Here is a 13,531-nt window from a genome sequence, read left to right as displayed (position 1 = left end):
TCTCTAGTAGACCGAAATACTAACTTGGTACTTCCATCTAGGTTCTGTCCAATTTTTTAACAAAGCTCCACGTCAATGCTCATAAAAACACGACACTTGTCCCGTGTGCCACATATGTAAGTAAGACAACTCATCACATCTTATGGCGTGTCATTATATCACAAGTGGTACTTGTGGTATTTATGTCACGTCAAATGTCGAAAATATTAAAAAATTACCTAAACTAAATTTAAAACAAAAATTGAATCAAAACCAAATCATAGTAAACCCAAATTCATTCATGTCTCCCCAAACCAAACCCTAGTTTTCTTTTTTCCCCAAACAACACGAATCTGAATCAACTCCAGTTTTCTCCTTTTCTTCTCAAATTGCACAACTTTTTACCCAAACTAAAACAAAAACAAAATTAAACCCAAATAAGATTGAAACCATTTATCATTTTTCTCCAAATCGATTCAACCCTATTTTTTTGGCAGCGACACCAAAGCCTTCCACGGTTCCACCAACCCATCCCTCGTAGTTGGCAGTGTACTATTTGACCTTTGACTCATGCTTCGCCACCCAATCATTGCCAAGGAGGAGCTTCAGGTTCGACATGCGGACCTTAACGACGACATATTGGAGGTTGTTGGCCAAGAACAAAGACGAGAGTGCCACGTCTTCTAGTGCTCAACTTTGCCCTCGAGTTTGAAGAGAAGTACGAGGATCAGCCACGCAATCCGGACTATCTCACTATCGACTAACTCGGGGCTCTTGAAGTAGAATTTGGGTAACGGAGCTTGCATTGTTTTTGCGGCTAGTCAGCAACTATATCAGCGAGTACGCCACTGAAATTGGTGAGGAAAGAGATGTAGTTCATCACATAGCGTGTGAGCGGGTGGACCCCACCGTTGGGGACAACAATCTTCAATGACTCTTTATGGATTGCCGTTTCAAATTCCGTGAGCATCGTGTGCACCACCTTGCAAAGCTTGATCAGGAAGTGACGGTCTGCGACTGGATGACCAAGGTTGATTCGTCCGAGAAGATGGATTGGATCTCAAGCCAAAGACCAGAGATCACTTATACTCAAGTCCTATCCTTGAAGAAATGAAGAACCTTCCCCTCTCAAACTGTTTAATATCTGAGAAAATCACCAAGAGATTCAGAGCCTATCACAAATTATAGAAAACATTAATGATCAACGTACAGGTGGGGTACGTGTGGTTGTATGCTCTCTTCGGACTTGTTCATGTGATTTGGGGACAAGAAGAAAAATAGGGTTGAATCGTTTTGGTTTAATCTTGTTTTTGTTTTTGTTTGGGTAAAAATTTGGTTTGGTAATTTTTTAATATTTTTGGCATCTGATGTGGCTTAATACCACAAGTATCGCCTGTGATACGCAAAGTTGTCTCCCATATGTGGCACACAGATAGGTGTCGCATTTTTACACGCGATGAAGTTGAGCATCATTAAAAAATTGGATGAAACCTGGATGGAAGTACCAAGTTGGTATGTCGGTTTACTAGGCACGTGACACTTTTTGAAACCGAGGTGAGCAGTTGATTTTGGCCCAAACCATTGGTACCAAAAAGATATTTAACCCTTCTTTTTTTTTTGGATAAGTAACTTACATAAAACACTCAAAACACCAAACTACAATTATTTAAATAAGCAAGATTGAAAGTAAGAAAATCCATGTGATATCTCACTCTCTTACAATACTTAGCCAAGTTCATAGACACTCCCTGATGCACAAACATCTGGGAGCAGTGCAGCTTGATAAATTGCAATATGCATATTAAAGGAGAAGCAGGCTAACCTGCACTATAGCATAATTCATACATGAAAATTGTAACAAAAACAAAGTGACTAACATTTATAGTAAAAATAAATTTCATACCAGTGCTTTCACTCCATCTGTAACCCCAACAGGTGAATCTGAAGGCTCAGGGCCCAGAATAGGTCTTTCCAATGGTGCAACATATTTCACAAACAGGTGCGCCAAAAGCTTATGAGCTGTAGGACGATTATCTGGATTGCGTTGCAAACATTTCCTTACAAAATCCTTCCCATCATCTGAGAGGTGATCTGGAATTAGTGGGAGTTCCTTGCTATTCCCAATCTTAAACATGGCAGCAACCTTCAAACCATAACATGCAAAGATCAGATAGAAGAAAGAGTAAAATGATTAATACCTAGAATCTATATATATGGACTGACATGCATGCGTCCAATACATGAGAGAATGCTGGGGGGGCGGGGTGGGCAGCGTGGGTGTTGAAGTGGGGAAGGAATTTAGAAGCTCCTACTTTTGACTAAACCACTAACCCCTTCATACTGGCTCGAAGGTGGTTTTGTTGTGGCCATTTCCAAAACCGTGCACCCAAGACTCCAGATATCCACTGCAAGTTGCTCCCAATTGAGTTCCGTATAACCTGGGCAAACAATGCAGAAGAGAATCAAGATCTACTATTAGGAAATGTGGCATGATTAAGGAAACCATGCTAAAACGAGAAACATTCTGACCTCAGGTGCCATCCAGTAAGGGTTCCCTTGAGTGATAATGGGCACGACTGCCCAGTAATCTGCAAAGCACAAACAAATAAGTTGTGACAAGCAGGGTTGATCATGCAACCTCACAATGAAAGTCAAACATGGTTTGATATTCTGCTGATTGATGATTTATGACATTGATCATGCAAGTATAATGTACCATTTTAACAGTCATTCCAATTCACAAATTCAACATGCATGAGTGGGTAGTCATTTGCTTTTGTTACGATCTCACCTCCAATCAAAATTGATTATGCCTACACTTACATGCTTGGCCAACCCAAAGCCTGCCAGCTTGACACAGCCATTTCGGTCGACAAATATATTTGCTCCCTTAATATCCCTATAAAAAAATCTGGTTTAAAAAGACAAACCATGTTTAAAGTTGGGCAGACAGATAATCGTAGAAGCAGGTTTTTGTTTTGAATTACAACATCAAGAAAATGGATAACTCAATTCACCAGTGGACAGTTTGTTTATTATGTAGATATGCAAGCCCTGACAATATTTGCTGAGTATAACTCCGGAGTGCTGCTTCGCCCAATTGTCCATATTGTTGGAAAAGTTTATAAATAGAGCCACCAGATACATACTCAAGGCGTATATAAAGTTTGTCGCCTACCTGTTCAAGAAGTTTTTGAAACTTTAGTATACACTGATAACTTGAATGAACAATTAAAAATATGATGTTGCCCACGACGCAGCACTACCTCACATCAATTTGATAGTAGTATGCAATTAGGCAATTCAAAGTAACAAAAAAGTTAGTTCTCAAAAGTTCATGAGACTCACGAACCACCATAGAAGATTTATGTTTACGACTTCTTTAAAGTCAGTATCATCCAAGGCATGCATTTTGCAAGATATTTCAAAACCATATAATATAATAATTACAAACATATATATAAATTAACTCGTAAGTTATAAAGAATGCTTAATGCCTCAGATCTAAATAAGTTTTGATAAACTTCAAACCTACCGTTTCAGACCCATAGTACTGCACAATATTTGGGTGTCGTAAACGGCTCAATAAAGCAATTTCCTGCCAAAACAGAAGGTAATAACTGCCTTCAATCAAAACAAGCAACTAAATGATTTATTTGGCCAAAGTTATAGAAAAGCCACAACCTTAATCATTCAAACAATAGAAAATTTCTTAAATCCACTGGAGATCAAGTTACCTGCATTAATGGCTTAGCGCTTTTCTTTGGACTTTGCATCGTCAGAAAATAATGTAACCTCCCTCATTGCACACATATCACCATTTTCTCTAAACCAATTGAGATTATAAAATTAGATATGCACAAACTCCATTAATGACCAACAATTTGAAAATAAAAAGGGATGAGGATATTAATTGCACCAGATATTAACAAACAAAATTAATCATATTTGATATGAAAACAAGCGCTCATGCAATTGATCATTTCAACCATCAAACATCAAACTTATCAATTCATTTCACTTCCATGCTAAAATTGAAGGAAGGAATTCTATGAAATTTCTTTTTTATATTTTTGATAAGAAGTGACACATGAGATTAGGCATCATAGTGACAACAACACTGGATTCTCTGTGATGCCTTTTTTTTGTTATCAGGTCCTCTAAAAATGGGTACACACATTTCAAAGATCAACATTAAGGGATAAAAATCCAGGTATCTTCGAGGACCTATTGAGTATTATACATTTATATGTGACTGAGTAAAAATCGAAAGACATATTGGATCCAAGAATTTTGTTTTTAGAGTATATACCTGTTAAACCCAATATAGACATGCCCAAAAGTGCCTCTACCTAGCAGCCTTCCCTTTTTCCAGCATGAGCCAGGGCTTGCTGGATTCTCTGCCCTTCCTGGACTTCGCGACATGGAGGGAGATGTTGACGCTGAATTTGAGTCAGAAAAGGGACAAGAATTGCAAATTGTTATGGGAGGAAGTGGTAAGCGGTGACTTTTTTGTTTCCCATCCTCAGGCCAGCTCGTCTGTGACTCACGGACTGTAACCTCCTCCAGTCCAAACCCAGTCCCTGTTAATTCAGGGGCATTATTGTCCAAAAAAAAAAAAACATTTTGGACAATAATGCCTTTGATAATGCAGGGACTGAATTCCCTTGGGTCCAAACGAACTGGAGACGATCCTTTTTCCGTGGGACCGTGACTCACTGGGTGTTCCTCCAGCGACACCACTATGGATTCTAGAACTTGGGTCAGGGCTAGTCTCCAAACACCACCATTCTAGTAAATACTATTCATCTCACTTTTTATATTACATTATTTACTTTTTATTACTATTCAAATAAAAAAATTACTATAAAATAAAATTTTTTAATTTTTTAGTACTATTTTTTCACTTTTTTATACCAATCATTATTATTATTATTTTTTAATTTAAAATAAATGAATAGTACCGTGTTGCCATGTTTTTTAACAAACAATGCCTTATTATAAATGATTAAATATCTCATCTAGAAAAACAAAATTTATTTTAGATATTCATTGTGAATGAGCCAACACCCTGTCCCTGAGGGGTAGCTCAATCGACTGTGTACCACGTCTCATGAAACGAATGTCACTAATTTGAATTTCCTTTTCATTTTCCTTATGTGGACATGTCAAAAAAAAAAAAAAAACCCTTAGTGTGGGAGCTAAGTGAAGTTAGTCTAAACTACACAAAGGGCATATCTGTGTAATATTATAAACTTCAGTTGATCTAATTAATACTGCTAATTGAACATACAGTGAGCTGCTACAATGTTGCACAGAGAAAGATATTGGCCTTTTCTCTTTCTTCTTCTTTTTATTTCCATGTTTTGCATAACATACAGTGAGCTGCTACAATGTTGCACAGAGAAAGATATTGACCTTTTCTCTTTCTTCTTCTTTTTATTTCCATGTTTTGCATACATATACAACAAATTTAGTTTGTAATACTCTATGGAATTGCTTATTACATATGCATTAAAGCGTTGCTTGTTGCCTTTGGTTGTCCATTGGAAAGGCCCAGACTAGCTTGACTTGTTAGCTTGGAACATCTGAGACCCTAGAGCCCATTTCTTACAAAAATAGAGTTAAGATAGAAAATTGGGACGGTGAATGACAAACGTCAATGGTGCATTTCACAAATCTAATTGTTGATTTATTAAATTTGTAGAAGAAATATGAGTAAATTATTGACACCAATCATTTTTCTTTAAAGAAGGCCTTCACTTTACCTCCCTCTTGACCTCAGAGCTATTGACCGAAAATAGAGTTTTACTTTTCATTAACATTTATATAATTTTTAGTAGATTAATTAATAAAATAAGGTTTAATGATACAATTTCACTTAAAAAATTATTTATTTTTTTCATCCAAAAATCTCCAAATTATTTTTTATGGGGACTTGGGTCAGAAACAAGCTATTTGGACCTCCACCTAACTAGATCAACCATCTAAGCCCCACAATTCACTAAATAGGCCTAAAATAGTGTTCTACACTTAGCCAACTTGGGCCATTGGACCTAAACACATCTAAGAGTTATCACTTAATAAAATTTGGATCAAACAACTTCTCAAACATGCTCTCCACATAAAATTTATAAGTTTATTCTTTCATACAATTTATGAGAAATCACTTAATTTCTTGGAATTGTTTTAACACCACTTAAAGAGCTATTGCTCTGAAATGTTTTAACACTCAAAATGACCAATTTATATGCGTCTTTTTTCCATTAAATTTTCTAACCTAACCCAAAATTCATGCTCATGACTCATTTTAAAATCACTTCTCATATTATTTAACAAAAATGGACTTTTAGGTATGAGATTTTAAGTCATTTCCTTGAAAGATCCTTATTAAAGGGTCCATTATGAAACTCTCATTTTTTTAAAAGACAAATATTTTCTATAAAAAGAAACATATATTGTAAACATAGACTTAAAATGATGTTAGGTCATAGAACTACCTAGTACCATCTTATCAAATCATGCATTTTTGATACTAAATGACTTTACAAGTTTTCATTAAAACATGGTGGTCGTGCATGATACATCATGCATCATGCAACTATAGTCTATATATAGACTTGATGATTCAGAACCATTACAAATATATCTACACAAAAAGTTTTGTCTCATTCATGCATGTGTGGTTTAATAATCTCATTCCTGCTGCTGCAGCAAATATATATATATATATATATATATACAGGCCATTGATGATTGATTCATCTCACCTACTGCAACATATATGACCCACTAATTTTCTTGATGGGATTTTCATTTTTTTAATGGGTGAAAAAAAAGAAAAGAAAAAGAAAATCATTAAAGCATATGTAAATATATATGAATTGATTGAATTTATGGAACTGTGAATAGGCCAACATCCGGCCACTTTAAAATACAGAGCTTGCCGGCCTTGTGATCATCAGTGTTCTTTGAGCTCTCTTTCTTCTACAGGAATATTAATTGATTGAATCATATATCTGTGCATACAAATTACCCTCACATTTCTGTCATACCATGCCTACACTAAAATGTGAGGGCATTACATTTCCTTTCTCACTTCACTGCTCATCAAAATGACATGAAAAGATTATCAAAAGAATATGGATAGCCAAAGTTAATGGTTTATACATCAACCAAAAGCCTCCTGAAAACTTGTAATACCTGTGTATCCCTCATTATGACATAAACTAAAAAAAGTCAAAAAAATGAAAGGAGCTTGTAAGACCTAATTCGCACTATCAGCTTGTGGAAGCATCACTTTTTTAGCTAGATCAGCCGCCATGTATTATCTCCATATATTCATCTTTATTTGCCTCTTTTCCCCACCTTTCTTGGGCCTTATGTCTTCACTTTTTCATCCTTTTTATTCATTTTCTCTTTTTATATTGTTTTGCATGTGACTGTCCACATTTTTCTGTTTCTTTTGCATAACAGGAATCCACATCATATAAAGTATAAACTCCATCATGTGCCATTTTATCCCAGTGCTTTATGTCTTGTGGCAAGCAAAGATAATCCAGCTGCATGTCATCTCTTGATTTCAGAGTACATGCCATGTGAAGCGAAGAACTGGAAATCTGGATGATTGACCTGAAGCAGTCTTAGCCAATTCTCAGCAGCCTGCATGAGGGAATTCGCCAGTTGAGACTCACTAACCCCATGTTGCACCCACATGGATCCTTTTAACTTATAGGATGCCATTCCAAAAGCAGGAAAGGAAATCTTGGAGACACCATCAATCTCACTTGGATAAATGACTATTGGGGCCTGGTTACTTCCACCACCTGCAAAAACCAATAAGAGACCAATTCTAAGAATTGAATAGATACCATAGGGTACAAGTTAAATCATCTTATATCAGACATTTGAACTGTATAAATTCCACCAGAGCACGTCAAATTTATAACAAAATTGAACTCAAATTATCAAACCCCGCATAGTTGCTATGGCTTATTCAATATATCATGCACCATTCATTTACTATTTTTGGTGCATCTGTGAGAGAGAGAGAGAGAGAAAGAGAGAGACAACAAACGATGAGGTGTCCTTCCTAGAAATGAATAGTACATAACAGCGAAGGAAATCATAAGAATACAAAATAAAATTGAAAGGAAATAAAAATACAGTGAAGAGCTACACACTGCAACCCCCAAATGCTGAGTGGAGAAATGGAAATTTTCCCCTTTGTTGGGCAGGAGCAACCAAGAATTTCAGGGTTTGCCCAAGAAACGAACATGAAAGAGTTACCATCCACCATAAGATCCCCATAGTTGATCTTCTCAAGATACATTAAAGCAAAAGGTCATATCGATCACCAATTCAATTGATTGTATCTAAAAAGGAAATAGTGTTTGCTTATATGTTGTGTTTCAAAGAGATTAAATGATGTGAGTAAGCTAGGCTTTTCTTTAAAGGCATATAAGGAGGAAATTACAAGGAAAATGTTCTACAACTGTATAAAAGCCAGTAAAGTATAATAATGCAAATTATAGAAAGGCTAAGATTACCTGTCATTTGTGTGGAAAGGGTATGGTATGTTAAAAAGCAGGCATCCAAATCTTTTAATGTTGGGCCTGTGGGTATTCGATAAATAGGATACCTACAAAAAAACATATCATCAGACCAATCAATCTTGGTATGATACAAAGTAACACACTAATATAGATTACATAGATCTTTACCATGCCACAGACATCCAACTAGTTGCCAGTAAATCACAACTTCTTAACGTCTTCAGTCCAGGATACTGGCATGCAAGATCTAATATCTGCCTCAATAAAACAACAACTAAGATGCAGAGTTCATACCGCAAACTTGCCCGAGTGAATAGTAACAAGAATTTAGCTAACCTTGTCAGCTAATGGTACACGGCAATAAGGGAGATCCTGTTCAAGAAACTCAAAGAGCAACTGACCTAGAGAATTCTCTGCTTCACCATCATCACTAGAAAAGCCTTCTTGTCTTCCACTCTGCTTATCATTTAAAGACAACTTGTCCAATCTAATTGGGACCTCACTAGTTAGATGGAGACAAGCCTGCTGTTCCCTGGTAAATTTTATGCCTTTATCAGTTTCATAGTCACTGCTTCCATCACTGCTTGAATCCCTATAGTAGTCACAATCACTGTCTTCACCAGCTTGCCTAACCAAATGACAATGTCCAATTTTGTTAGAAACAAATAAACTGTTTCCTACAATTACATCAAGAATCGCAGCAGAACTAGATGTATTGTTCCAAGAAACTAGTAAGGAGAAGAAAAAAATCACAACAGTTCAACAAAAATGGAGCAGAAAATAGGAGAAGGCAACTGGATTATTACAAAATAACAAAGGAAACAGGTTATACACATATAAATAGGTGAGACATATTAAATAACATAACATCCTTTCTTTCTGCACATGGACATCAAGAGTAAGAGGTGAAACTACTATACCTCGTGTCTCAACAAGAGTAGCTTATGTAGCTCACGGACAAACAGAAAAATTGTTAATTATCAACAGAAGGCATTCGCTCAAATAATGTCACAATTGACAACAATACCTTCTATGTGAGGACCAAGTACATATAGGCTGTTCAATTAATTATGAACTAAGTGTGACGTCAAAACAAGGAAAAAACTGTTAGCTCCAATTATCCCTTTATCCTCAACAAAAAATAATATCAAAATATGACCAATTTTCAAACAATTATTATGATTGTTTTGCAAGGTCGAATTTATTAGGTAGCAAGAGTCAATTGAATTACATTGTCGAGAGGATAACAAATGCACGGTCCACTTCTCCAATAACAATGTAAAAGAGATTATAAGTGCACAGTAAGAAGCTAAACTCAAATACCCATCAACACACCAAAAGAAATTGTTTCCTATTGTTATTCTGAAAAGAAGAAACCAATCAGGAATAGTATTCTAAGGATGAAATAAACATAAACAAAATAGATTGAAAAATCATAGGAGATAAAATTCTAACACATAAGAAGCCAAATAAGGTGTGGTTCTCATCCATTTCTAAGCTAGATGATCTTGGTTGGACATAGATACATAGAAAAACACTTTTGCTGCCATTGTGTCAAAAATTTGCTTCCAAGGAACCAATTGCTAAAAGAATATGGTGTCCTACATTCAAGTTCTGAATAGTTTCTCCATTTATTTTTTGATAAGTGTTTCTCCATTTATTTAATTATAAAAATTACAAGACCAAGCACCACAAGCCAATTACAAAAAGAATAAATAATGCAAGTCTACTCAACAAAGTAAGAAAATCCACAATATTCTCGAATTTGTAGGGCTTCTAATTTTTAGTTTGTCGTTTTATACAATATTACAAGGAAAGCACCATTGACATTGTTCACTCAACCTTGTATGCTAAATTTACATAGAGACACTAATAATGGTTCTGTTCAAAGATAAATTTGAAGGAACAAGCCTGTCAACTTCAGTTTTTTTATAATTAAAGACAATGTGTTTATTCCGTGTCCCTATTATGGAGAAGCACCTATAATCAACTTCCTTCAACCAGATAGAGACATCAGCAACCATGGATAGAGTGAGTTTTTCAACTAACAAAAGAAAAAGAATCACTAGAAAAGATATTTCTCAATTCTCATATAAGCCAGAAGATTAAACTTTGTCAAAGAAGATTGGTTAAAGTGCTGCCCAATATGAAAATGTTTAAGGTTGAAAGTTGAAGAGACATGAAGTATTCTTTACCGTGCAGGAGACGATCTACAAGTAAGTCTACTTAGACAGCAAATAATCGGGAAACGAATCTACTTGTAGGAATACTATGTTTTTGATTCCCAGAAAGAATGAGAAGAGATAAAAATTCCATTGACATGATTAAAAAATTAGTTCCACTCTCAAACATCTTTCAGCAAGTTCTTGATCTTGTAGTGTCTCCTAGTATCAGGAGTGTCAGAAAACCGATAGAAGCAGTAAGCACGGCATCAAAGAAGAGGCATTATTCTTCACAATAAAAGCAGATTGAACATAAATAAACAATTCATTGAGAAAAAATTGAAGAGAATGATTATTCAACAATGTGATAGAGAACCAACACCATCAAGGCTTTGTAATTATGATTGCCTGATGTGATAATGAATATGATGTTCAAAACATAATTGGTTGAACATGTAAGTATAATCAGTATTGAATTCAAACATACATAAACACTTGAAATATTCATACATAAGAAGCAGTACTACCTTGGCTTAGTATTTGACCTTGTAGCAGGTTCACCGTATAATTGGATACCAGATAAGTATGGGACGTAATATTGAACAACAGAATCACCCTCATCAAGTACCAAAGGCACTCCTGCCCCGTACGCACTCCATTCCTTGAATGTTTCCCATAGATCATTCAACATGAAGTACGGTTGAAATTCAACATCACAAGTCTTCCACCCCCTCATTGTCGTCTACAAGAACACAAAAATCAGAAATTTTTTACCAAGACCCACAAATATGAGAAACCCAATTCAGTAAAGCTCAATGCAAATCTAGAAAACATACTAAAGATCTTTCTGTTCCTTTGTAACTAAAACTGACAAACTCATCCCAAAAATCAACTATCTGGAAAGAATTTAAAGAAAACAAAAAAAAGAGCTGAATTAAGCTTGATTGACTGAACGTGATCGTTCCCTTTGGTCCCCAGTACTTTATTGGTTGAGTGTCGCCTATCTTTATCAGGTCCCAAATACAAGAAAAACCCAACAAACAAAATTATGGTGCTCTATACTTTCTCCTACACTCTCTCAGGAACCAAAGAAAAACTACAACTAAGCAAACGCAAAGAGAAGATAAAAGATCAACCTTGGAGAAATATTGGGCTGGGACCAAAGGCGTGGTGGACTCCAAGAACCTATCAAGGTTCTTAACAGGCTTTACGAATTGCTCCAAAGAAGGCTTTGCCAGTGAATTTGAAGGGTCTTTACTCTTTCTATATGAATCCAGGCTCTCAGTCTCATCGCCCTTATTAGCTCTCCGAGCTTGTTTTTGTTGATTCTGATTCTTTCTTGCTTTCACTGGGACGCAAAACCGGTCCTCACCGCGCAGAGCCCCAAAGCGCAACCCACTCCCCAACATTTCCACCGTTTGGTTGGTGAGAAAACGGAGGAAAAAACGAGAGAAAAGAAAGAAAAAAAAATTCTAAGATCTTTGCTTTGTGTAGTCTTTTCTTTTTATCAAAAAGAAGCTGGAAAAGCCAACTAATCCCAGATATAGTAATACAAGTATTACTTGTCTGGAGGCTTTAGTTTTGAAGAAGTCTCAGTGAGTTTGGAAATCTACCATAAGAGTCAAAATGGCTCAACTATCGCAGTACCCAAACACCAGAGAGAAAACCCAATCAACAGCGTGAGAAATTTCAGACCGAATCAGAGATTTGTTTCAACTTTCAACTGATCAAACCAAAGATACCCAGAAATCTCAGAAAGTTGTGCTAAAAAAATAGCGAAAATTGGATGAGAAAGATTCAAAGCGAAGAGAGCAAGAACTGTGCATTGGATGAGAGCCAAATGGGTTTTACGTGAGGTAAGAAACAAGAGTCAAGGCGTGAAGAGAAGCACAGAGAGACAGACGGAAGGCTTCAAACGGAGTGTATTTATTATAAAGGATTGCAAAGAATTAAGATTAATACATTTTCCTATATTTTATTATGATCCATTAATTAAATAAATTACATATTAATATATTATTAAAGAGCTCTTGCTTTGGTAGATCATTAAACTGGCTCAACTGTAAATAATGCAATAAATTTTAAATTTGTTGAGTTTAATAAACTTTGAAAAAATATAGAATTGATTCCTTTCCCCTTTTTCTGAAATAGGCTAGAGTATTTCTATTAAAGGTTAAAACAAAATTACTTTGTTTCCCATTCTAGTGACTTTTTACTATCGAATACTGCTAAAAGTCCTCCTCATGATTTTATCGTGTTTTTTTTAAATTAATTTAACTTTTAAAATCATCGTTAAATTAAAATTCAAATAGTAATATATCACAATCCAATGATAATTATAAAGTCGTATCAGTTTTAGAAAGAAGAAGACAAACATAAGGAGGACTTATAGCTTCTCGGAAAGTAGTAGTTATTTTAGTTACCCAAAATACACATTTTTCTATCTTAGCTAACACATTTTCAACGTAAAATTTCAACGATTAATTATTTTACTATTTACCTTTTTTAAATATTATTTTTCATCATTTTAAAGGGGAGAGAAACCAATAAAAAAACAAAAAATAAATAGTAAATCATTGCCCTCAATATTATATTCACTCAATGTGTTACGGTAAACTTTCAAATATATGAAAGTTTAATGTAGCAAACTTCTTACTTTGAGCTTTAAAGCATCTATGGAGAGTCAAAATGGCTCATATTAACATCTGCCGGAGATGTTTTTAAATCAATTTTTTTTTTTTTAAAAAAAAAAAAGAAAATAAGAAAAATGCACTTCCAAACGTAGATAATTTTTTATTGTGATATTTTATTGATATTGATTTTTTTTTTTTTTTT

The 13,531-nt window shown here is 35.1% G+C and overlaps 1 protein-coding gene and 1 pseudogene across 1 annotated transcript; both read right to left on the bottom strand.

The window, feature by feature from the left end:
• Positions 1-266: 266 nt before the first annotated feature.
• Positions 267-4,954, bottom strand: LOC132185314 (mitogen-activated protein kinase kinase kinase YODA-like; annotated as a pseudogene).
• Positions 4,955-6,904: 1,950 nt separating this feature from the next.
• LOC132183622 (uncharacterized) lies at positions 6,905-12,585 on the bottom strand. The gene is made up of 6 exons (XM_059596981.1): positions 11,833-12,585; positions 11,224-11,438; positions 8,871-9,162; positions 8,703-8,788; positions 8,529-8,620; positions 6,905-7,805 (listed from the first exon to the last, which is right to left on the bottom strand). Exons 1-6 carry the CDS (start codon positions 12,103-12,105, stop codon positions 7,549-7,551), a joined length of 1,215 nt encoding a protein of 404 aa, XP_059452964.1. The 5' UTR covers positions 12,106-12,585; the 3' UTR covers positions 6,905-7,548.
• Between the last annotated feature and the right edge of the window lie 946 nt (positions 12,586-13,531).

The sequence above is a fragment of the Corylus avellana genome, chromosome ca6 (assembly GCF_901000735.1).
Source record: "Corylus avellana chromosome ca6, CavTom2PMs-1.0".
In the NCBI taxonomy this organism is placed as follows: domain Eukaryota; kingdom Viridiplantae; phylum Streptophyta; class Magnoliopsida; order Fagales; family Betulaceae; genus Corylus; species Corylus avellana.
Note: the sequence above shows the minus strand (reverse complement) of the source record. Positions and strands in the feature narration are given on the sequence as shown.

Coding starts and splice junctions, on each gene's coding strand:
- LOC132183622 (XM_059596981.1), bottom strand. CDS start 12,105: ATGTTGGGGAGTGGGTTGCGCTTTGGGGCTCTGCGCGGTGAGGACCGG. Junction 8,789..8,870: donor GTGTACCATTAGCTGACAAG/GTTAGCTAAATT, acceptor TTATTGAGGCAG/ATATTAGATCTTGCATGCCA. Junction 7,806..8,528: donor CCTTTCCACACAAATGACAG/GTAATCTTAGCC, acceptor TGGTTTTTGCAG/GTGGTGGAAGTAACCAGGCC.